The 15,624-nt window shown below is 64.1% G+C and overlaps 3 protein-coding genes across 4 annotated transcripts; 2 read left to right on the top strand and 1 right to left on the bottom strand.

The window, feature by feature from the left end:
* Positions 1 to 97: 97 nt before the first annotated feature.
* Positions 98 to 3,994, bottom strand: LOC140645418 (gap junction delta-2 protein-like). 2 transcript variants are annotated; one of them, XM_072848815.1, is made up of 2 exons: positions 3,854 to 3,994; positions 98 to 1,109 (listed from the first exon to the last, which is right to left on the bottom strand). In XM_072848815.1, the coding sequence occupies exons 1-2, from the start codon at positions 3,922 to 3,924 to the stop codon at positions 281 to 283; spliced, it is 900 nt and encodes a 299-aa protein (XP_072704916.1). In that variant the 5' UTR covers positions 3,925 to 3,994; the 3' UTR covers positions 98 to 280. The 2 variants fall into 2 exon arrangements, with proteins under 2 accessions (XP_072704916.1, XP_072704917.1); XM_072848816.1 differs by lacking the exon at positions 3,854 to 3,994 and adding an exon at positions 1,612 to 1,828 and having other exon boundaries at positions 98 to 1,536.
* Positions 3,995 to 8,592: 4,598 nt separating this feature from the next.
* Positions 8,593 to 12,111, top strand: SELENOW (selenoprotein W). Its single transcript, XM_072848863.1, has 6 exons — positions 8,593 to 8,731; positions 9,275 to 9,299; positions 9,392 to 9,445; positions 9,526 to 9,600; positions 11,475 to 11,582; positions 11,661 to 12,111. The coding sequence occupies exons 1-5, from the start codon at positions 8,697 to 8,699 to the stop codon at positions 11,547 to 11,549; spliced, it is 264 nt and encodes an 87-aa protein (XP_072704964.1). The 5' UTR covers positions 8,593 to 8,696; the 3' UTR covers positions 11,550 to 11,582; positions 11,661 to 12,111.
* A 798-nt stretch (positions 12,112 to 12,909) lies between these two features.
* LOC140645445 (histone H3.3A) lies at positions 12,910 to 14,461 on the top strand. The gene is made up of 4 exons (XM_072848862.1): positions 12,910 to 13,031; positions 13,676 to 13,819; positions 13,989 to 14,142; positions 14,279 to 14,461. The coding sequence occupies exons 2-4, from the start codon at positions 13,692 to 13,694 to the stop codon at positions 14,405 to 14,407; spliced, it is 411 nt and encodes a 136-aa protein (XP_072704963.1). The 5' UTR covers positions 12,910 to 13,031; positions 13,676 to 13,691; the 3' UTR covers positions 14,408 to 14,461.
* The last annotated feature ends 1,163 nt before the right edge of the window (positions 14,462 to 15,624 follow it).

Consider the following 15,624-nt stretch of genomic DNA (forward strand, 5'->3'; position numbering starts at 1 on the left):
GCTCTGCCCCCCCATCCCCTCTGCCAAATAAATACCCCCCCACCCCGTTGTTCTCCCCACCCTCCCCCGTTTCCCCCCCGGCCCGGAGGCCGTCGGGGTGCGGGTCGTGGGGCCCCCCCCTGCAGCCCCACGCTCCCCGCTTGCACCATGACGTGAAGAGGTCGACGGACGCCGAGACTCGCGGCGGCAAACCGGAGGTCGGGGGGGGGGGGACACCCCGGCGATTCGGCGGGGGGGGACACACGACAGCACCGTCTCCCCCCCCCGGCACGGGGGCAGCTCAGACGTAGGCGGACTCGCTGGATTGCGTCCGGCCGAGCGCGGGCGCGGGGATGGGAGGGGAGAGGTCTTTTTTGCGCACTTCCACCAACGACTTGCGCCGCGCCTGCACCCCCCGGACGGCGGCTTTGACCTTGCGCCAACCCAAGTGGTTGAGCTCGGCCAAGTTGAGGAGGACGCAAACGCCGCTGACGGCGAACATGAAGACCAAAAAGACCGTCTTTTCGGTGGGTCGCGAGACGTAACACTCCACCTCCTTGACGCAAGGATAACGATCGCACTCGAAGATGGCCGGAACGTTGAAGCCGTAGAGGAAATACTGCCCGGCCAGGAAGCCGATCTCCAGGGCGTTGCGGAAGACCACCTGGATGACGTAGAAACGGGAGATGCCTTCTTGCCGCTTGGCTTTGGAGCTGCGAGGGGGCCGCGGCGGCGGGCCGGGCAGCTCCTTCGCCTCCAGGCAGTCGGGTTCCTCCTTGCAGCCCCCCTCGGGGCTGGGGACCAGCACCCCGTTGACCGTCTTGGTCTTCTTGGTTTCGCGGCCGTCGCGTTCCAGCAGCGGGTAGAGGAAGGAGTAGCGTCGTTCCCGTTGCTTGGCCGACTGATGGACCGAGTAGGTGATGAAGCAGAGGCTAGGGGTGCAGACCAGGATGATCTGGAAGACCCAGTAGCGGATGTGGGAGATGGGGAAGGCTTTGTCGTAGCAGGCCTGGTTGCAGCCCGGCTGCAGCGTGTTGCACATGAACATGGTCTGCTCGTCCTCGTACACCGTCTCTCCCACGATGGCCACGATCAGGATGCGGAAGATCACCACCACCGTCAGCAGGATCCTGCTCGAGAGGAGGGAGGGAAGAGGTGCCATCGACCGGACCCGGATGCACGGGTCCTACCAGGCCACGTGGGTCCTACCTGGACGTGTGGGTTAGACCTGGACATGGGGGTCCTACCTGGACCTGGACACCCAGGTTGGACCTGGAGACCTTGGTCCTACCTGGACCTGGACACGTGGGTCCTATGCGGACACTGGGATACGTGGGTTGGACTGGGACACGTGGGTCAAACCAGGCCACGTGGGTCCTACCTGGACCTAAAGTCATGGGTTAGACCTGGACATGTGGGTCCTACCTGGACCTGGACACATGGGTTAGACCTGGACATGTGGGTCCTACCTGGACCTGGACACATGGGTTAGACCTGGACATGTGGGTCCTACCTGGACCTGGACACCCAGGTTGGACCTGGAGACCTTGGTCTTACCTGGACATGGACACGTGGGTCCTACCTGGACCCCAAAGTGTAGGTTGGACCTGGACATGGGAGTCCTACCTGGACCTGGACACGTGGGTTGGACCTGGAGACCTTGGTCCTACCTGGACATGGACACGTGCGTCCTATGTGGACGCTGGGATACGTGGGTTGAACAAGGACAAATGGGTCAAACCAGGCCACGTGGGTCCTACCTGGACACCCAGGTTGGACCTGGAGACCATGGTCCTACCTGGACCTGACATGTGGGTCCTACCTGGACACGTGAGTCCTACCTGGACCCCAAAGTGTAGGTTGGACCTGGACATGGGGGTCCTACCTGGACACGTGAGTCCTACCTGGACCCCAAAGTGTAGGTTGGACCTGGACATGGGGGTCCTACCTGGACATGTGAGTCCTACCTGGACCCCAAAGTGTAGGTTGGACCTGGACATGGGGGTCCTACCTGGACCTGGACATGTGGGTTGGACCTGGAGACCTTGGTCCTACCTGGACCTGGACACGTGGGTCCTACCTGGACCCCAAAGTGTAGGTTGGACCTGGACATGGGGGTCCTACCTGGCCCCGACACGTGGGTCCTACGTGGACGTGTGGGTCCTACCTGAACATGTGGGTCCTACGTGGACGTGGGGGTCCTACCTCGACCCCAGCGTGTAGGTTGGACCTGGACACCCAGGTTGGACCTGGAGACCTTGGTCCTACCTGGTCCTGGACACGTGGGTCCTACCTGGACCCCCAGGTCCTACCCGGACACGTGGGGTGAACCCAGACCCCCAGGTCCCACCTGCCCCCCCCCCGGGTGCTTCCCAGGCCCCACCTGCCACCGCCCCGACCTCCACCCATCCCGGGGCCGCGGCGCCCGTCCACGCTGGTCCCACGCGGCGGCGGTGGCGGCTCTGCCGGGGGTGGGGCGATCGCCCCGCCCCCAGGGGGGCTGCGGGACCCCCACCGCCCCGTGCGCCCCACGGCAGGTCGGAGCCCACCCCAGGCGCCCGGAGGGAGCTGGGGTGCAGGTTTGGGGACAAGGGGCAGGTTTTGGGGACACGGGGTGCAAGTTTGGGGGATGCGGGGTGCAGGTTTGGGGGACACGGGGTGCAGGTTTGGGGGTACACAGTGCAGGTTTGGGGGACACGGGGTGCAGGTTTGGGGGTACACTGCAGATTTGGGGGACAGGGTGCAGGTTTGGGGGACACGGGGTGCAGGTTTGGGGTACACTGCAGATTTGGGGGACAGGGTGCAGGTTTGGGGACACGGGGTGCAGGTTTTGGGGTACACAGTGCAGGTTTGGGGGATACAGTGCAGGTTTGGGGGACAGGGTGCAGGGTTTGGGGTACACTGCAGATTTGGGGGACACAGTGCAGGTTTGGGGGACACAGAGTGCAGATTTGGGGACACAGTGCAGGTTTGGGGGACACGGGGTGCAGGTTTGGGGGACAGGGTGCAGGTTTTGGGGTACACTGCAGATTTGGGGGACACAGTGCAGGTTTGGGGGACACAGTGCAGGTTTGGGGGACACGGGGTGCAGGTTTTGGGGTACACTGCAGATTTGGGGGTACACAGTGCAGGTTTGGGGGATACAGGATGCAGGGTTTGGGGGACGCAGGGTGCAGGTTTGGGGGTCCTGGGGTGCAGGTTTTGGGGACAAGGTGCAGGTTTTAGGGTACATGGTGCAGGTTTGGGGGACACGGGATGCAGGTTTGGGGACAAGGTGCAGGTTTTGGGGGCGCAGGGTGCAGGTTTGGGGGACACGGGTGCAGCTGCGGGGTACTCAGGGTACTGGTTTGGGCACGTCCCGCCGGCGGGGGACACGCGGGGACCTTCCCGTGTCCCCTCTCCCCCCCGCATCTCCCCGGGGACCGCTGGTCCCCAGTCCGCCGCCGGCGGGCCCCGTCTCCCCCCGGGGAGGGGGCGCCCCCCCCCGGGGCCGAGCCCCACGTGGGACGGGACCCTCGGGCTGTGACCGTCCCCACGCTGTCCCTTGTCCTGAGTGTCCCCGTTATCCCAGCTGTCACCTCCTGCCAGCGGGGAGGTGACAGCGGGGAGGTGACAGCGGCTCCCTCCGCCACCCCCCAGCCTCTCGGCTGCGGGGACCCGCTGTCACCCCACGGAGACCCGCTGTCACCCGTGGGTGACGGCCCCCCTGCCCCCTCCCCCGCCCTTCCTGACCCACGGGGGGCGGGGGGGTGGGCACGGTGGCCGTGGGGACGCTGACCCGGGGGGTGCGTGGGAGGGGGAAGGGGTGCGTGGGGAGGGGGAGGGTGCGTGCGTGGGGGTGCGTGCGTGGGGGTGCGTGGGCCCCCCGGCTCACCTGCCGATCATGGTGGAGTGCTGCTGCACCGCCGCCTCCAGCAGCCGCTCCAGGATGGTCCATTCGCCCATGGCGCCGGGACCGGGGGGCGCCGGCCCGGGCCCCCCCCCGCCCCGCCGGGCCCCCCCCCCTCAGCGCCGCGGCCCCATCCCCGCCGCGGCCCGCGCCGCCCGCCCGGGAGCGCCCGGCGCGGCCCCGGCTGTGCGCGGCCCCGGGGAGCGGCGGGAGCGCGCCGGGAGGGCCCGGCACCGGCGGGAGGGGCGGGGGCTGCGCGGGGGCGAGGGGCGGGTGATAGCGGGGGGGCACTGGTGGTACCGGTGTGGTTCACTGGTGATACTGGGGGGCACTGGTGATAGTGGGGGGATGCACTGGTGATACTGGGGGACACTGGTGATAGTGGGGGGATGCACTGGTGATACTGGGGGGCACTGGTGATAGTGGGGGATGCACTAGTTATACTGGGGGGCACTGGTTATAGTGGGGGGATGCACTGGTGATACTGGGAGGGGGCACTGGTGATATTGGGGGATGCACTGGTTATACTGGGGGGCACTGATGATAGAGGGGGATGCACTGGTGATACTGGGGGTGCACTGGTTATACTGGGGGGCACTGGTGATAGTGGGGGGGCACTGGTGATACTGGGGGGGGCACTGGTGATACTGGGAGGGGGCACTGGTGATACTGCGGGGGCACTGGTGATAGAGGGGGATGCACTGGTGATACTGGGGGTGCACTGGTGATACTGGGGGGCACTGGTGATAGTGGGGGATGCACTAGTTATACTGGGGGGCACTGGTGATACTGGGAGGGGCACTGGTGATAGTGGGGGGCACTGGTGGTACCGGTGTGGTTCACTGGTGATACTGGGGGATGCACTGGTGATAGTGGGAGGGGCACTGGTGATACTGGGGGGCACTGGTGATAGTGGGGGATGCACTAGTTATACTGGGGGGCACTGGTGATAGTGGGGATGCACTAGTTATACTGGGGGGCACTGGTTATAGTGGGGGGGATGCACTGGTGATACTGGGAGGGGCACTGGTGATACTGGGGGGCACTGGTGATATTGGGGGATGCACTGGTTATACTGGGGGGCACTGATGATAGAGGGGGATGCACTGGTGATACTGGGGGTGCACTGGTTATACTGGGGGGCACTGGTGATAGTGGGGGGCACTGGTGATACTGGGGGGCACTGGTTATACTGGGAGGGGGCACTGGTTATACTGGGGGGCACTGGTGATACTGGGAGGGGCACTGGTGATGGGGGCACTGGTTATACTGGGGGGCACTGGTTATACTGGGAGGGGGCACTGGTGATACTGGGGGGCACTGGTTATACTGGGGAGGCACTGGTGATACTGGGAGGGGCACTGGTGATAGTGGGGGATGCACTGGTGATACTGGGAGGGGGCACTGGTGATACTGCGGGGGCACTGGTGATACTGGGGGGCACTGATGATAGGGGGGGGATGCACTGGTGATACTGGGGGGCACTGGTGATAGTGGGGGCACTGGTGATACTGGGGGGGCACTGGTTATATTGGGAGGGGCACTGGTGATACTGGGAGGGGGCACTGGTTACACCGGTGTGGGTCACTGGTGATACTGGGAGGGGCACTGGTTGTACTGGGGGGCAGTGGTGATACTGGGGGGGGCACTGGTGATACTGGGAGGGGGCACTGGTGATACTGGGGGGGCACTGGTTATACTGCGGGGGGCACTGGTGATATTGGGGGATGCACTGGTTATACTGGGGGGGCACTGGTGATAGAGGAGGGGGATGCACTGGTGATACTGGGGAACGCACTCGTGATACTCGGGGGGGCACTGGTGATACTGGGGAGGCACTGGTTATACTGGGGGGGGCACTGGTGATACTGCGGGGGCACTGGTTGTACTGGGGGGAATGCTCTGGTTATACTGGTGTGGGTCACTGGTTATACTGGGCGATGCCCAGGTTACACTGGTGTGGGTCACTGGTTACACTGGGCGATGCCCAGGTTACACCGCTGTGGGTCACTGGTCACACTGGTGTGGGTCACTGGTTTTACTGGGCGATGCACAGGTTACACCGCTGTGGGTCACTGGTTACACTGGTGTGGGTCACTGGTTACACTGGTGTGGGTCACTGGTTATACTGGGCGATGCCCAGGTTACACTGCTGTGGGTCACTGGTTACACTGGTGTGGGTCACTGGTTATACTGGGCGATGCCCAGGTTACACCGCTGTGGGTCACTGGTTACACTGGTGTGGGTCACTGGTTATACTGGGCGATGCCCAGGTTACACCGGTGTGGGTCACTGGTCACACTGGTGTGGGTCACTGGTTACACTGGGCGATGCCCAGGTTACACCGGTGTGGGTCACTGGTCACACTGGTGTGGGTCACTGGTTACACTGGTGTGGGTCACTGGTTATACTGGGCGATGCCCAGGTTACACCGCTGTGGGTCACTGGTCACACTGGTGTGGGTCACTGGTTACACTGGGCGATGCCCAGGTTACACTGGTGTGGGTCACTGGTCACACTGGTGTGGGTCACTGGTTACACTGGGCGATGCCCAGGTTACACTGGTGTGGGTCACTGGTCACACTGGTGTGGGTCACTGGTTACACTGGTGTGGGTCACTGGTTACACTGGGCGATGCCTAGGTTACACCGCTGTGGGTCACTGGTCACACTGGTGTGGGTCACTGGTTTTACTGGGCGATGCACAGGTTACACCGCTGTGGGTCACTGGTTACACTGGTGTGGGTCACTGGTTACACTGGGCGATGCCCAGGTTACACCGCTGTGGGTCACTGGTTACACTGGTGTGGGTCACTGGTTATACTGGGCGATGCCCAGGTTACACCGCTGTGGGTCACTGGTTACACTGGTGTGGGTCACTGGTTATACTGGGCGATGCCCAGGTTACACCGCTGTGGGTCACTGGTTACACTGGTGTGGGTCACTGGTTATACTGGGCGATGCCCATGTTACACCGGTGTGGGTCACTGGTCACACTGGTGTGGGTCACTGGTTACACTGGGCGATGCCCAGGTTACACTGGTGTGGGTCACTGGTTATACTGGTGTGGGTCACTCGTTACACTGGTGTGGGTCACTGGTCACACTGGTGTGGGTCACTGGTTACACTGGGCGATGCCCAGGTTACACTGGTGTGGGTCACTGGTTATACTGGTGTGGGTCACTGGTTACACTGGTGTGGGTCACTGGTTATACTGGGCGATGCCCAGGTTACACTGGTGTGGGTCACTGGTTACACTGGTGTGGGTCACTGGTTACACTGGGCGATGCCCAGGTTACACTGGTGTGGGTCACTGGTTACACTGGTGTGGGTCACTGGTTATACTGGTGTGGGTCACTGGTTACACTGGGCGATGCCCAGGTTACACTGGTGTGGGTCACTGGTTACACTGATGTGGGTCACTGGTTACACTGGGCGATGCCCATGTTACACCGCTGTGGGTCACTGGTTACACTGGTGTGGGTCACTGGTTATACTGGTGTGGGTCACTGGTTATACTGGGCGATGCCCAGGTTACACTGGTGTGGGTCACTGGTTACACTGATGTGGGTCACTGGTTACACTGGGCGATGCCCATGTTACACCGCTGTGGGTCACTGGTTACACTGATGTGGGTCACTGGTTATACTGGTGTGGGTCACTGGTTACACTGGGCGATGCCCAGGTTACACTGGTGTGGGTCACTGGTTACACTGGTGTGGGTCACTGGTTATACTGGTGTGGGTCACTGGTTACACTGGGCGATGCCCAGGTTACACCGCTGTGGGTCACTGGGTCACTGGTTACACTGGTGTGGGTCACTGGTTATACTGGGCGATGCCCAGGTTACACTGGTGTGGGTCACTGGTCACACTGGTGTGGGTCACTGGTTATACTGGGCGATGCCCATGTTACACCGCTGTGGGTCACTGGTTACACTGGTGTGGGTCACTGGTTACACTGGGCGATGCCCAGGTTACACTGGTGTGGGTCACTGGTTACACTGATGTGGGTCACTGGTTATACTGGTGTGGGTCACTGGTTACACTGGGCGATGCCCATGTTACACCGCTGTGGGTCACTGGTTACACTGATGTGGGTCACTGGTTATACTGGTGTGGGTCACTGGTTACACTGGGCGATGCCCAGGTTACACTGGTGTGGGTCACTGGTTACACTGGTGTGGGTCACTGGTTATACTGGTGTGGGTCACTGGTTACACTGGGCGATGCCCAGGTTACACTGGTGTGGGTCACTGGTTACACTGATGTGGGTCACTGGTTACACTGGGCGATGCCCATGTTACACCGCTGTGGGTCACTGGTTACACTGGTGTGGGTCACTGGTTACACTGGGCGATGCCCAGGTTACACTGGTGTGGGTCACTGGTTACACTGATGTGGGTCACTGGTTATACTGGTGTGGGTCACTGGTTACACTGGGCGATGCCCATGTTACACCGCTGTGGGTCACTGGTTATACTGGTGTGGGTCACTGGTTATACTGGTGTGGGTCACTGGTTATACTGGGCGATGCACAGGTTACACCGCTGTGGGTCACTGGTTACACTGGTGTGGGTCACTGGTTATACTGGTGTGGGTCACTGGTCACACTGGTGTGGGTCACTGGTTATACTGGGGGCCGGGGCGGGGCCTGTCCCGCTGCCCGGGGGGGCTGTCCCGGTGCTGGGACACCCGGGCAGCCCCGCCCCGGCGGGGGGGGTTGGGGGGGGGGGGCCCCCCCCCCCTCCCCCGGGGACCCCCAGGCCCGGCCCGGGGCGGGACCGGCGCCGCCGCGCAGCCGCCGCCGCCGCCGCCGCCGCCGCCGCCATGGCCGAGCCGCTCCGCGTCTCCGTGGTCTACTGGTACCGGGGGGGGGCCCTGTGCACCGGGGGGCCCTGTGCACCGCGGGGGGCCCTGTGCACCGGGGGGGGGTCCTGTGCACCGGGGCTGGGCCCTGTGCACTGGGGGTCCTGTGCACCGGGGGGGCCCTGTGCACCGGGGGAGGGCCCTGTGCACCGCGGGGGGGGCCCTGTGCACCGGGGGGTCCCTGTGCACCGCGGGCGGGGTCCCTGTGCACCGGGAGGGGGGCCCTGTGCACCGGGGGGTCCTGTGCAGCGGGGGTCCCTGTGCACCGGGGGTGGGCCCTGTGCACCGGGGGGGGGGCCCTGTGCACCGCGGGCGGGGTCCCTGTGCACCGGGGGTCCTGTGCAGCGGGGGGGCTTCCTGTGCACCGGGAGGGGGGCCCTGTGCACCGGGGGGGGTTCCTGTGCCCCGGTGGGGGGGCCCTGTGCACCGCGGGGGGGCCCTGTGCCCGGGCAGGCGATGTCCCTTGTGCCCTGGGGGGTTGCTGTGCCCTGGGGGGTTCCCTTTGCAGGGGTCCCCGTCCCACTGACCCCCCCCTGCAGCGGAGCCTGAGGCTACAGCCCCAAGGTGAGCCATGCCCCCCCCCCCGCCTTTCCCCCCTCCTCAGGGGGTGCCCCCCAAAAGGGCAGGGGGGTGACACCCCCCCCCTTTTCTTCCAGTACCAACAGCTCAAGCGGGAGCTGGAGAGGCGCTTCCCGGGCGCGCTGGAGGTGGTGAGTGAGGGGGGGGCGCGGGGCTGGGGGGGGGGACACAAGAGCAGGGGCCGAGGTGACCCCCCCCCGTGTCCCCACAGAGCGGCCAGGGGACGCGGGAGGTGACGGGATGGTTTGAAGTGACGGTGGGCGGACGCCTGGTCCACTCCAAGAAGGTGGGTGACCCCCCCCTTCCCCAGTGCCACACCGGGGTGACCCCCCCCTTCCCCGGTGCCACATTTGGGGTGACCCCCCCTTCCCCAGTGCCACATTTGGGGTGACCCCCTTCCCCAGTGCCACACTGGGGTGACTCCCCTTCCCCAGTGCCACATTTGGGGTGACCCCCCTTCCCCAGTGCCACACCGGGTGACCCCCTTCCCCAGTGCCACACTGGGGTGACCCCCTTCCCCAGTGCCACACCGGGGTGACCCCCTTCCCCAGTGCCACATTTGGGGTGACCCCCCCTTCCCCAGTGCCACACTGGGGTGACCCCTCCCCTTCCCCGGTGCCACACCGGGGTGACCCCTCCCCTTCCCGGTGCCACACCGGTGACACCCCTTCCCCAGTGCCACACCGGGGTGACCCCCTTTCTCTGGTGCCACACCGGGTGACCCCCTTCCCCGGTGCCACATTTGGGGTGACCCCCTTCCCCAGTGCCACACTGGGGTGACCCCCCGCTTCCCCAGTGCCACACCGGGGTGACTCCCCTTCCCCAGTGCCACATTTGGGGTGACCTCCCCCTTCCCCAGTGCCACACTGGGGTGACCCCCCGCTTCCCCAGTGCCCCACGGGGGTGACCCCCTCCCCTTCCCCGGTGCCACATTTGGGGTGACCCCCCCTTCCCCAGTGCCACACTGGGGTGACCCCCGCTTCCCCAGTGCCACACTGGGGTGACCCCCATTTCCCCAGTGCCACATTTGGGGTGACCCCCTTCCCCAGTGCCACACTGGGGTGACCCCCTTCCCCAGTGCCACACTGGGGTGACCCCCATTTCCCCAGTGCCACATTTGGGGTGACCCCCCTTCCCCAGTGCCACACTGGGGTGACCCCCATTTCCCCAGTGCCACATTTGGGGTGACCTCCCCCTTCCCCAGTGCCACACTGGGGTGACTCCCCCCTTCCCCAGTGCCACATTTGGGGTGACCCCCCTTCCCCAGTGCCACACCGGGTGACCCCCCCTTCCCCAGTGCCACATTTGGGGTGACCCCCTTCCCCAGTGCCACACTGGGGTGACCCCTCCCCTTCCCCGGTGCCACACCGGTGACACCCCCTTCCCGGTGCCACACCGGTGACCCCTTTCTCTGGTGCCACACCGGTGACCCCCTTCCCCAGTGCCACATTTGGGGTGACCCCCTTCCCCAGTGCCACACTGGGGTGACCCCCTTCCCCAGTGCCACACTGGGGAGACCCCTGCTTCCCCAGTGCCACACTGGGGTGACTCCCCCCTTCCCCAGTGCCACATTTGGGGTGACCCCCTTCCCCAGTGCCACACCGGGGTGACCCCCCTTCCCCAGTGCCACATTTGGGGTGACCCCCTTCCCCAGTGCCACACTGGGGTGACCCCCGCTTCCCCAGTGCCACACTGGGGTGACCCATTTCCCCAGTGCCACATTTGGGGTGACCCCCCTTCCCCAGTGCCACACTGGGGTGACCCCTGCTTCCCCAGTGCCACACTGGGGTGACCCCCATTTCCCCAGTGCCACATTTGGGGTGACCCCCCTTCCCCAGTGCCACACTGGGGTGACCCCTGCTTCCCCAGTGCCACACTGGGGTGACTCCCCCCTTCCCCAGTGCCACATTTGGGGTGACCCCCCTTCCCCAGTGCCACACCGGGGTGACCCCTTCCCCAGTGCCACATTTGGGGTGACCCCCCTTCCCCAGTGCCACACTGGGGTGACCCCCCTTCCCCAGTGCCACACTGGGGTGACACCTTCCCGGTGCCACACCGGTGACCCCCTTTCTCTGGTGCCACACCGGGTGACCCCCCTTTCCCCGGTGCCGTGCCGGGGTGCGTGAGCACCCTCGGACGTGGCCGTTCTCCCTCCGCCAGAACGGTGACGGGTTCGTCGACAGCGATGCCAAGCTCCAGAAGATCGTGGCCGCCATCAAAGCCCGCCTGCCGTAGGCACGGGGGTTCACCCCGGCACCCCTAACGAAGGTACGGCATCGGCGGCCATGCCGACGGCACGATGCCGGCACCGGGAACGCCTCTTGACCCCGCGTTCTCTTCCCGCAGCTCCACCGGTGTCCGCCTCCCTCGCGCCGGCCGAGCGCTCCATGACGGGAACCGCCGAAACGTCCACCGGCACCGGGCTGTTTCCAGACACCGCGCAGGATGCCGGCACGAGGGCGGTGGGCGGCCGTCGAGCTTCATCCCCCCCCAGTCCTTTCCCTCTGCACTAACCGCCTTCACCGACGCTCCTATTTTCAGCCGGGTCGAGCTTTTTTGTTGTTTTTTTTTTTTCCCCCTCGCTCATGCGCACAGAAAGCTTTCGCCGAGCCTGCCGGGTTGAAAAATAGGAAAGAAAAAGTTCAAAAACGGAGAAATGATACAGCAATTTTAATTCTTTTCCCCTCTCTGCCCGGCGGTGGCTGGACCTCAAGCTCCCACCCCACCATGCCAGTTGCCTTCTGTAACTTTCTCACGGCTCGGTGGCCTTTCTGGAATAAAATAGTGGAAAATTTGAGCCGGGCTGGGTTTTTTTGGTTCGGCGTGGGGTTTTTTCCAAGCAGCGAGGAGGGCAGCGCCCTCGGATGAGGCCGATGGCTCCCACCTCCACCTGCTCTGGGCTCCCTAACGAATAATATCCCCTTGTTTGGACCTCAAAAATAATCAAGCGGTGGATCTCTCCCTGCGACTGTGGTGTTCAGGTTTCTCTCGGTGGCGGACGCATGCCCTCTGGTGACTACAGCGAGCCGAGCTTGATCCCCTCACCTGGTTTTGGCCCCCGTGGTGGTGGTTGAGGTTCGTACGCCCCGCTGTGCCACGTCTGTGGACGAGCCTGAGGAGACAGCCCTCGCGCCGGGCTTCTCTCTGGAGAAAGGTGCGACAACAGGCGCTGGCAGGTGAATTAAAAATAGGATTACAGCTTCTCCTTCCCGCCATTTGCGATGGTGAGTGTGGTGGTGCTCAAGTGACATGTATGAAACTGTAAAGCGCTACCTGAAGGTGTATTTAGGGGAACCACAGCCTGGACGCTCCCTTTGGCTGAGGGGGGTGACAGTCTCTCCCTCGCTCGTCCTCCTGAGGCCGCTCAACGCGGGGATGGGGGTGTGTGGTGGGTGGGTTGTGGGTACAGAAAATCGGTCTGGCTTCAACCGAGGGCTCGCACCGAGGTGGAAACCGGGCCCGGGCAGGTGCTGGGGCCCAGAGGCCGGCCCAAGCCGTCGCCGGGCCCTGCCCCGCGGCGGGTCACAAGATGGCGGCGGCCCGCCTCACCTCAGCCGACCTCCCTCCCCCGCCCCCGCCGCGGTGCATGACGGGTAAACAGCCTCCGCCGGGAGCCCGCCATTTTCTGCCGGGAAAGGCGGGAAGGGAGCGAGAGCAGCGACAGCGTCACCGCGGGACCCCCAACGGCTCCAGCGCCGCCGCCAGCCGGGCACGCAGGTAACGGCGGGGCCAGGGCTGGTGCCCGGTAACGGCGGCCCGGGGGAAGGAGCCGGGGGGGGGTGGGGGGGGGCGGTCCGGTGCCGAGGTCGTCTGAGGAGACGTTTCCCCCCCAGTCCCGCCTTCCGTCTGCCGCCGGCTGCCGGTTGGCTGCGGAGGACGGCGGCGCTGATTGGCTGGAAGGCCGGGAAGGGATAGGCCGAGAGGCGCGTCCGTCTAGAAGGGAGACTCGACGGCACCTCCCCGCTGCTGGCAGCGTGCGAGCCTATTGGCTGAGCGCCGTCAGCCAATCAGCCGGGCGGTGTGGGGGTGCACGTGACGCGGCGCGGAGGTTTCTGGGAGCTGTAGTCCGAGGGCGCTGAGGGGACGGCGAGGGCTTCTCCCCCAGCGCGGTGCGGTGAGGCCATGGCGGCTCGCCCGGGCCCTGCCCGGCGGCGGATCCGCTGGTCCGGCGGCTCTGCCTCAGCCCGGTTCTCCCCCCCCACCCCGAGGCTGGGGGTGCAGTCCCCTCGTCCCCCACAGAAGCGGGCTGGGGCCCGGTGCGGTCAACCGTCCGCTCCTCCCCGCCCCTCGGCCGCTAACGGCCGGTCTTGCCCTTCGCTCACCGGCCCCGGAGTCGACCACGGCCTTCTCCCCTTCGGCAGGCTCTGACCGTCCGGCATGGCCCGCACCAAGCAGACGGCTCGGAAATCCACCGGCGGGAAGGCCCCGCGGAAGCAGCTGGCCACCAAGGCCGCCAGGAAGAGCGCGCCTTCCACGGGGGGTGTGAAGAAGCCCCATCGCTACAGGTACCGGGGCTGATGTCACCCCCGGAGGACCGTGGGCCGGGGGGCTCGGGGTCCCCTGGCCACGGCCGCAGGCCCAGCCCGGCAGGGCGGGCGACTCCGTGACAGAGCAAGGGTGCTGTCTTACACCCAAGAGCGATTTGATCACGTTAACTGCTGAAATTCTTTGCAGGCCCGGCACGGTGGCCCTACGGGAGATCCGGCGATACCAGAAATCCACAGAATTGCTGATCCGCAAGTTGCCCTTCCAACGCCTGGTGAGGGAGATCGCGCAGGACTTCAAGACCGACCTGCGCTTCCAAAGCGCTGCCATCGGGGCACTGCAGGTGAGACCCCAGCCCACGCCATGGTACCCAGGCCGGGGGCGGGGGGGGAATATCTGGGCCACGTAAGTCACCCCAAAACGTTTCCACCCCTCCCTGTAAATCCCCCTTCTCTGAGGCTGTGGCTTTCTCCTGACAGGAAGCCAGCGAAGCGTACCTCGTGGGCCTCTTCGAGGACACCAACCTCTGCGCCATCCACGCCAAGAGGGTCACCATCATGCCCAAAGACATCCAGCTGGCGCGTCGCATCCGCGGCGAGCGGGCTTAGGGCGGCCGGTGCCGGGCGGTAGGAGAGACTCGGGGTGGGATGGAGGGGAGGGGAGGGACATACATTTGGGGGGGTTTCTCCTGCTCCCGCTACAGCGGCTGGGACACGTCGCAAGAGCTGACTGTTCACGACATACAGGCAAAAACAACACACAACTTCCGAGGGGTTTACGAGACTTTTTTGGATTTATTCCCCCCACCACCACCTTTTTTGTACACTTTTTTTTTCCTCTCCGAGCTGCAAAAAAAAATATATAGAAGTGTGTGAGGGGGTGGGGACAGTTTTTTGAAATCCCTGGTTTTCTACACAAACCTCCTGTCTTTTTGGGCCTGGAAAGCGGAGCTTTGGGGCTTCAGCTTCTCGAAGCCCCCCGGGTGGGGACGGCTCCGATTCCCGCTCCTTTCCCCCGCGCCCCGGGGTGGGGGGCTGCGGTCTCCCCGGCCTCGTTTCCCCTTCGTGCGTTCGAGCTTTGTACCGTCCGCGTTTTCTCCACCCCGTGGTGGCAATGGAATAAAGAAAACCCATCGACGTTGACCGGATCCTCCCTCGTTTCCTTCCTAATTAATCCCAGCCCCGCCCATTTCCACCTTCTCCTTTATCATAAATAAATCCCCTTCCCGCGCCCCAAAACTTTGCGGTTCGCAGGGCGGCTCTGGGATGTGTGGGGGCCTTAATTTGGGGTCCGGTGGGGGGGATTTTCCCCTCTCCCTTTGTTTTTTGGGGAGATTCGGAGGGGGCAGAGGGCCGGATTACCCCGGGGTGCTGACGTGATTGCTCCTGACACCCCGGCGTTAAATTTAGAGCCGGGGCAGCAGCCCCCCCACCCTGAGCCACCCTAATCGGGATTAGGGGGCCACGGGGCGGGCAGCTGAGGACGGGGTGCCCTCCCCCCAAAACGGGGCGGGGGGGGGGGGGGGCAGGCCCTCCCCCAAAACACCAGCGAGGGGGAGTCGCTCCTTAAAAATGGCGATATCGGGGCGTTGCTCCTCAAAAAGCGGTGCTGGGCATGGCGCTCTTACAGAGAGGTGGAAAACACGCTTTACGTAACGATAGGCGTGCTTTCGTATAGGGGTGCTTTTATAGAGAGGTATTAGCTAAATATCTATTTAATGTAAATACAGGGTGCTTGTCTATATAGATATAAAGGGCATATAATGAATACGAATGTAGGAGAGAATTTTAGTGTGAATATAGAGAGAATTTTAGTGTGAATATAG

Source organism: Ciconia boyciana, chromosome 33, assembly GCF_034638445.1.
Source record: "Ciconia boyciana chromosome 33, ASM3463844v1, whole genome shotgun sequence".
NCBI lineage: Eukaryota > Metazoa > Chordata > Aves > Ciconiiformes > Ciconiidae > Ciconia > Ciconia boyciana.

Excerpts from the sequence above, each read along its gene's own strand:
- LOC140645418 (XM_072848815.1), bottom strand. The coding sequence starts at position 3,924 with ATGGGCGAATGGACCATCCTGGAGCGGCTGCTGGAGGCGGCGGTGCAG. Across the intron at positions 1,110-3,853 it reads CACTCCACCATGATCGGCAG|GATCCTGCTGACGGTGGTGG; the intron begins GTGAGCCGGGGG and ends CCTCTCGAGCAG.
- LOC140645445 (XM_072848862.1), top strand. The coding sequence starts at position 13,692 with ATGGCCCGCACCAAGCAGACGGCTCGGAAATCCACCGGCGGGAAGGCC. Across the intron at positions 13,820-13,988 it reads AAGAAGCCCCATCGCTACAG|GCCCGGCACGGTGGCCCTAC; the intron begins GTACCGGGGCTG and ends AATTCTTTGCAG. Across the intron at positions 14,143-14,278 it reads CTGCCATCGGGGCACTGCAG|GAAGCCAGCGAAGCGTACCT; the intron begins GTGAGACCCCAG and ends TTCTCCTGACAG.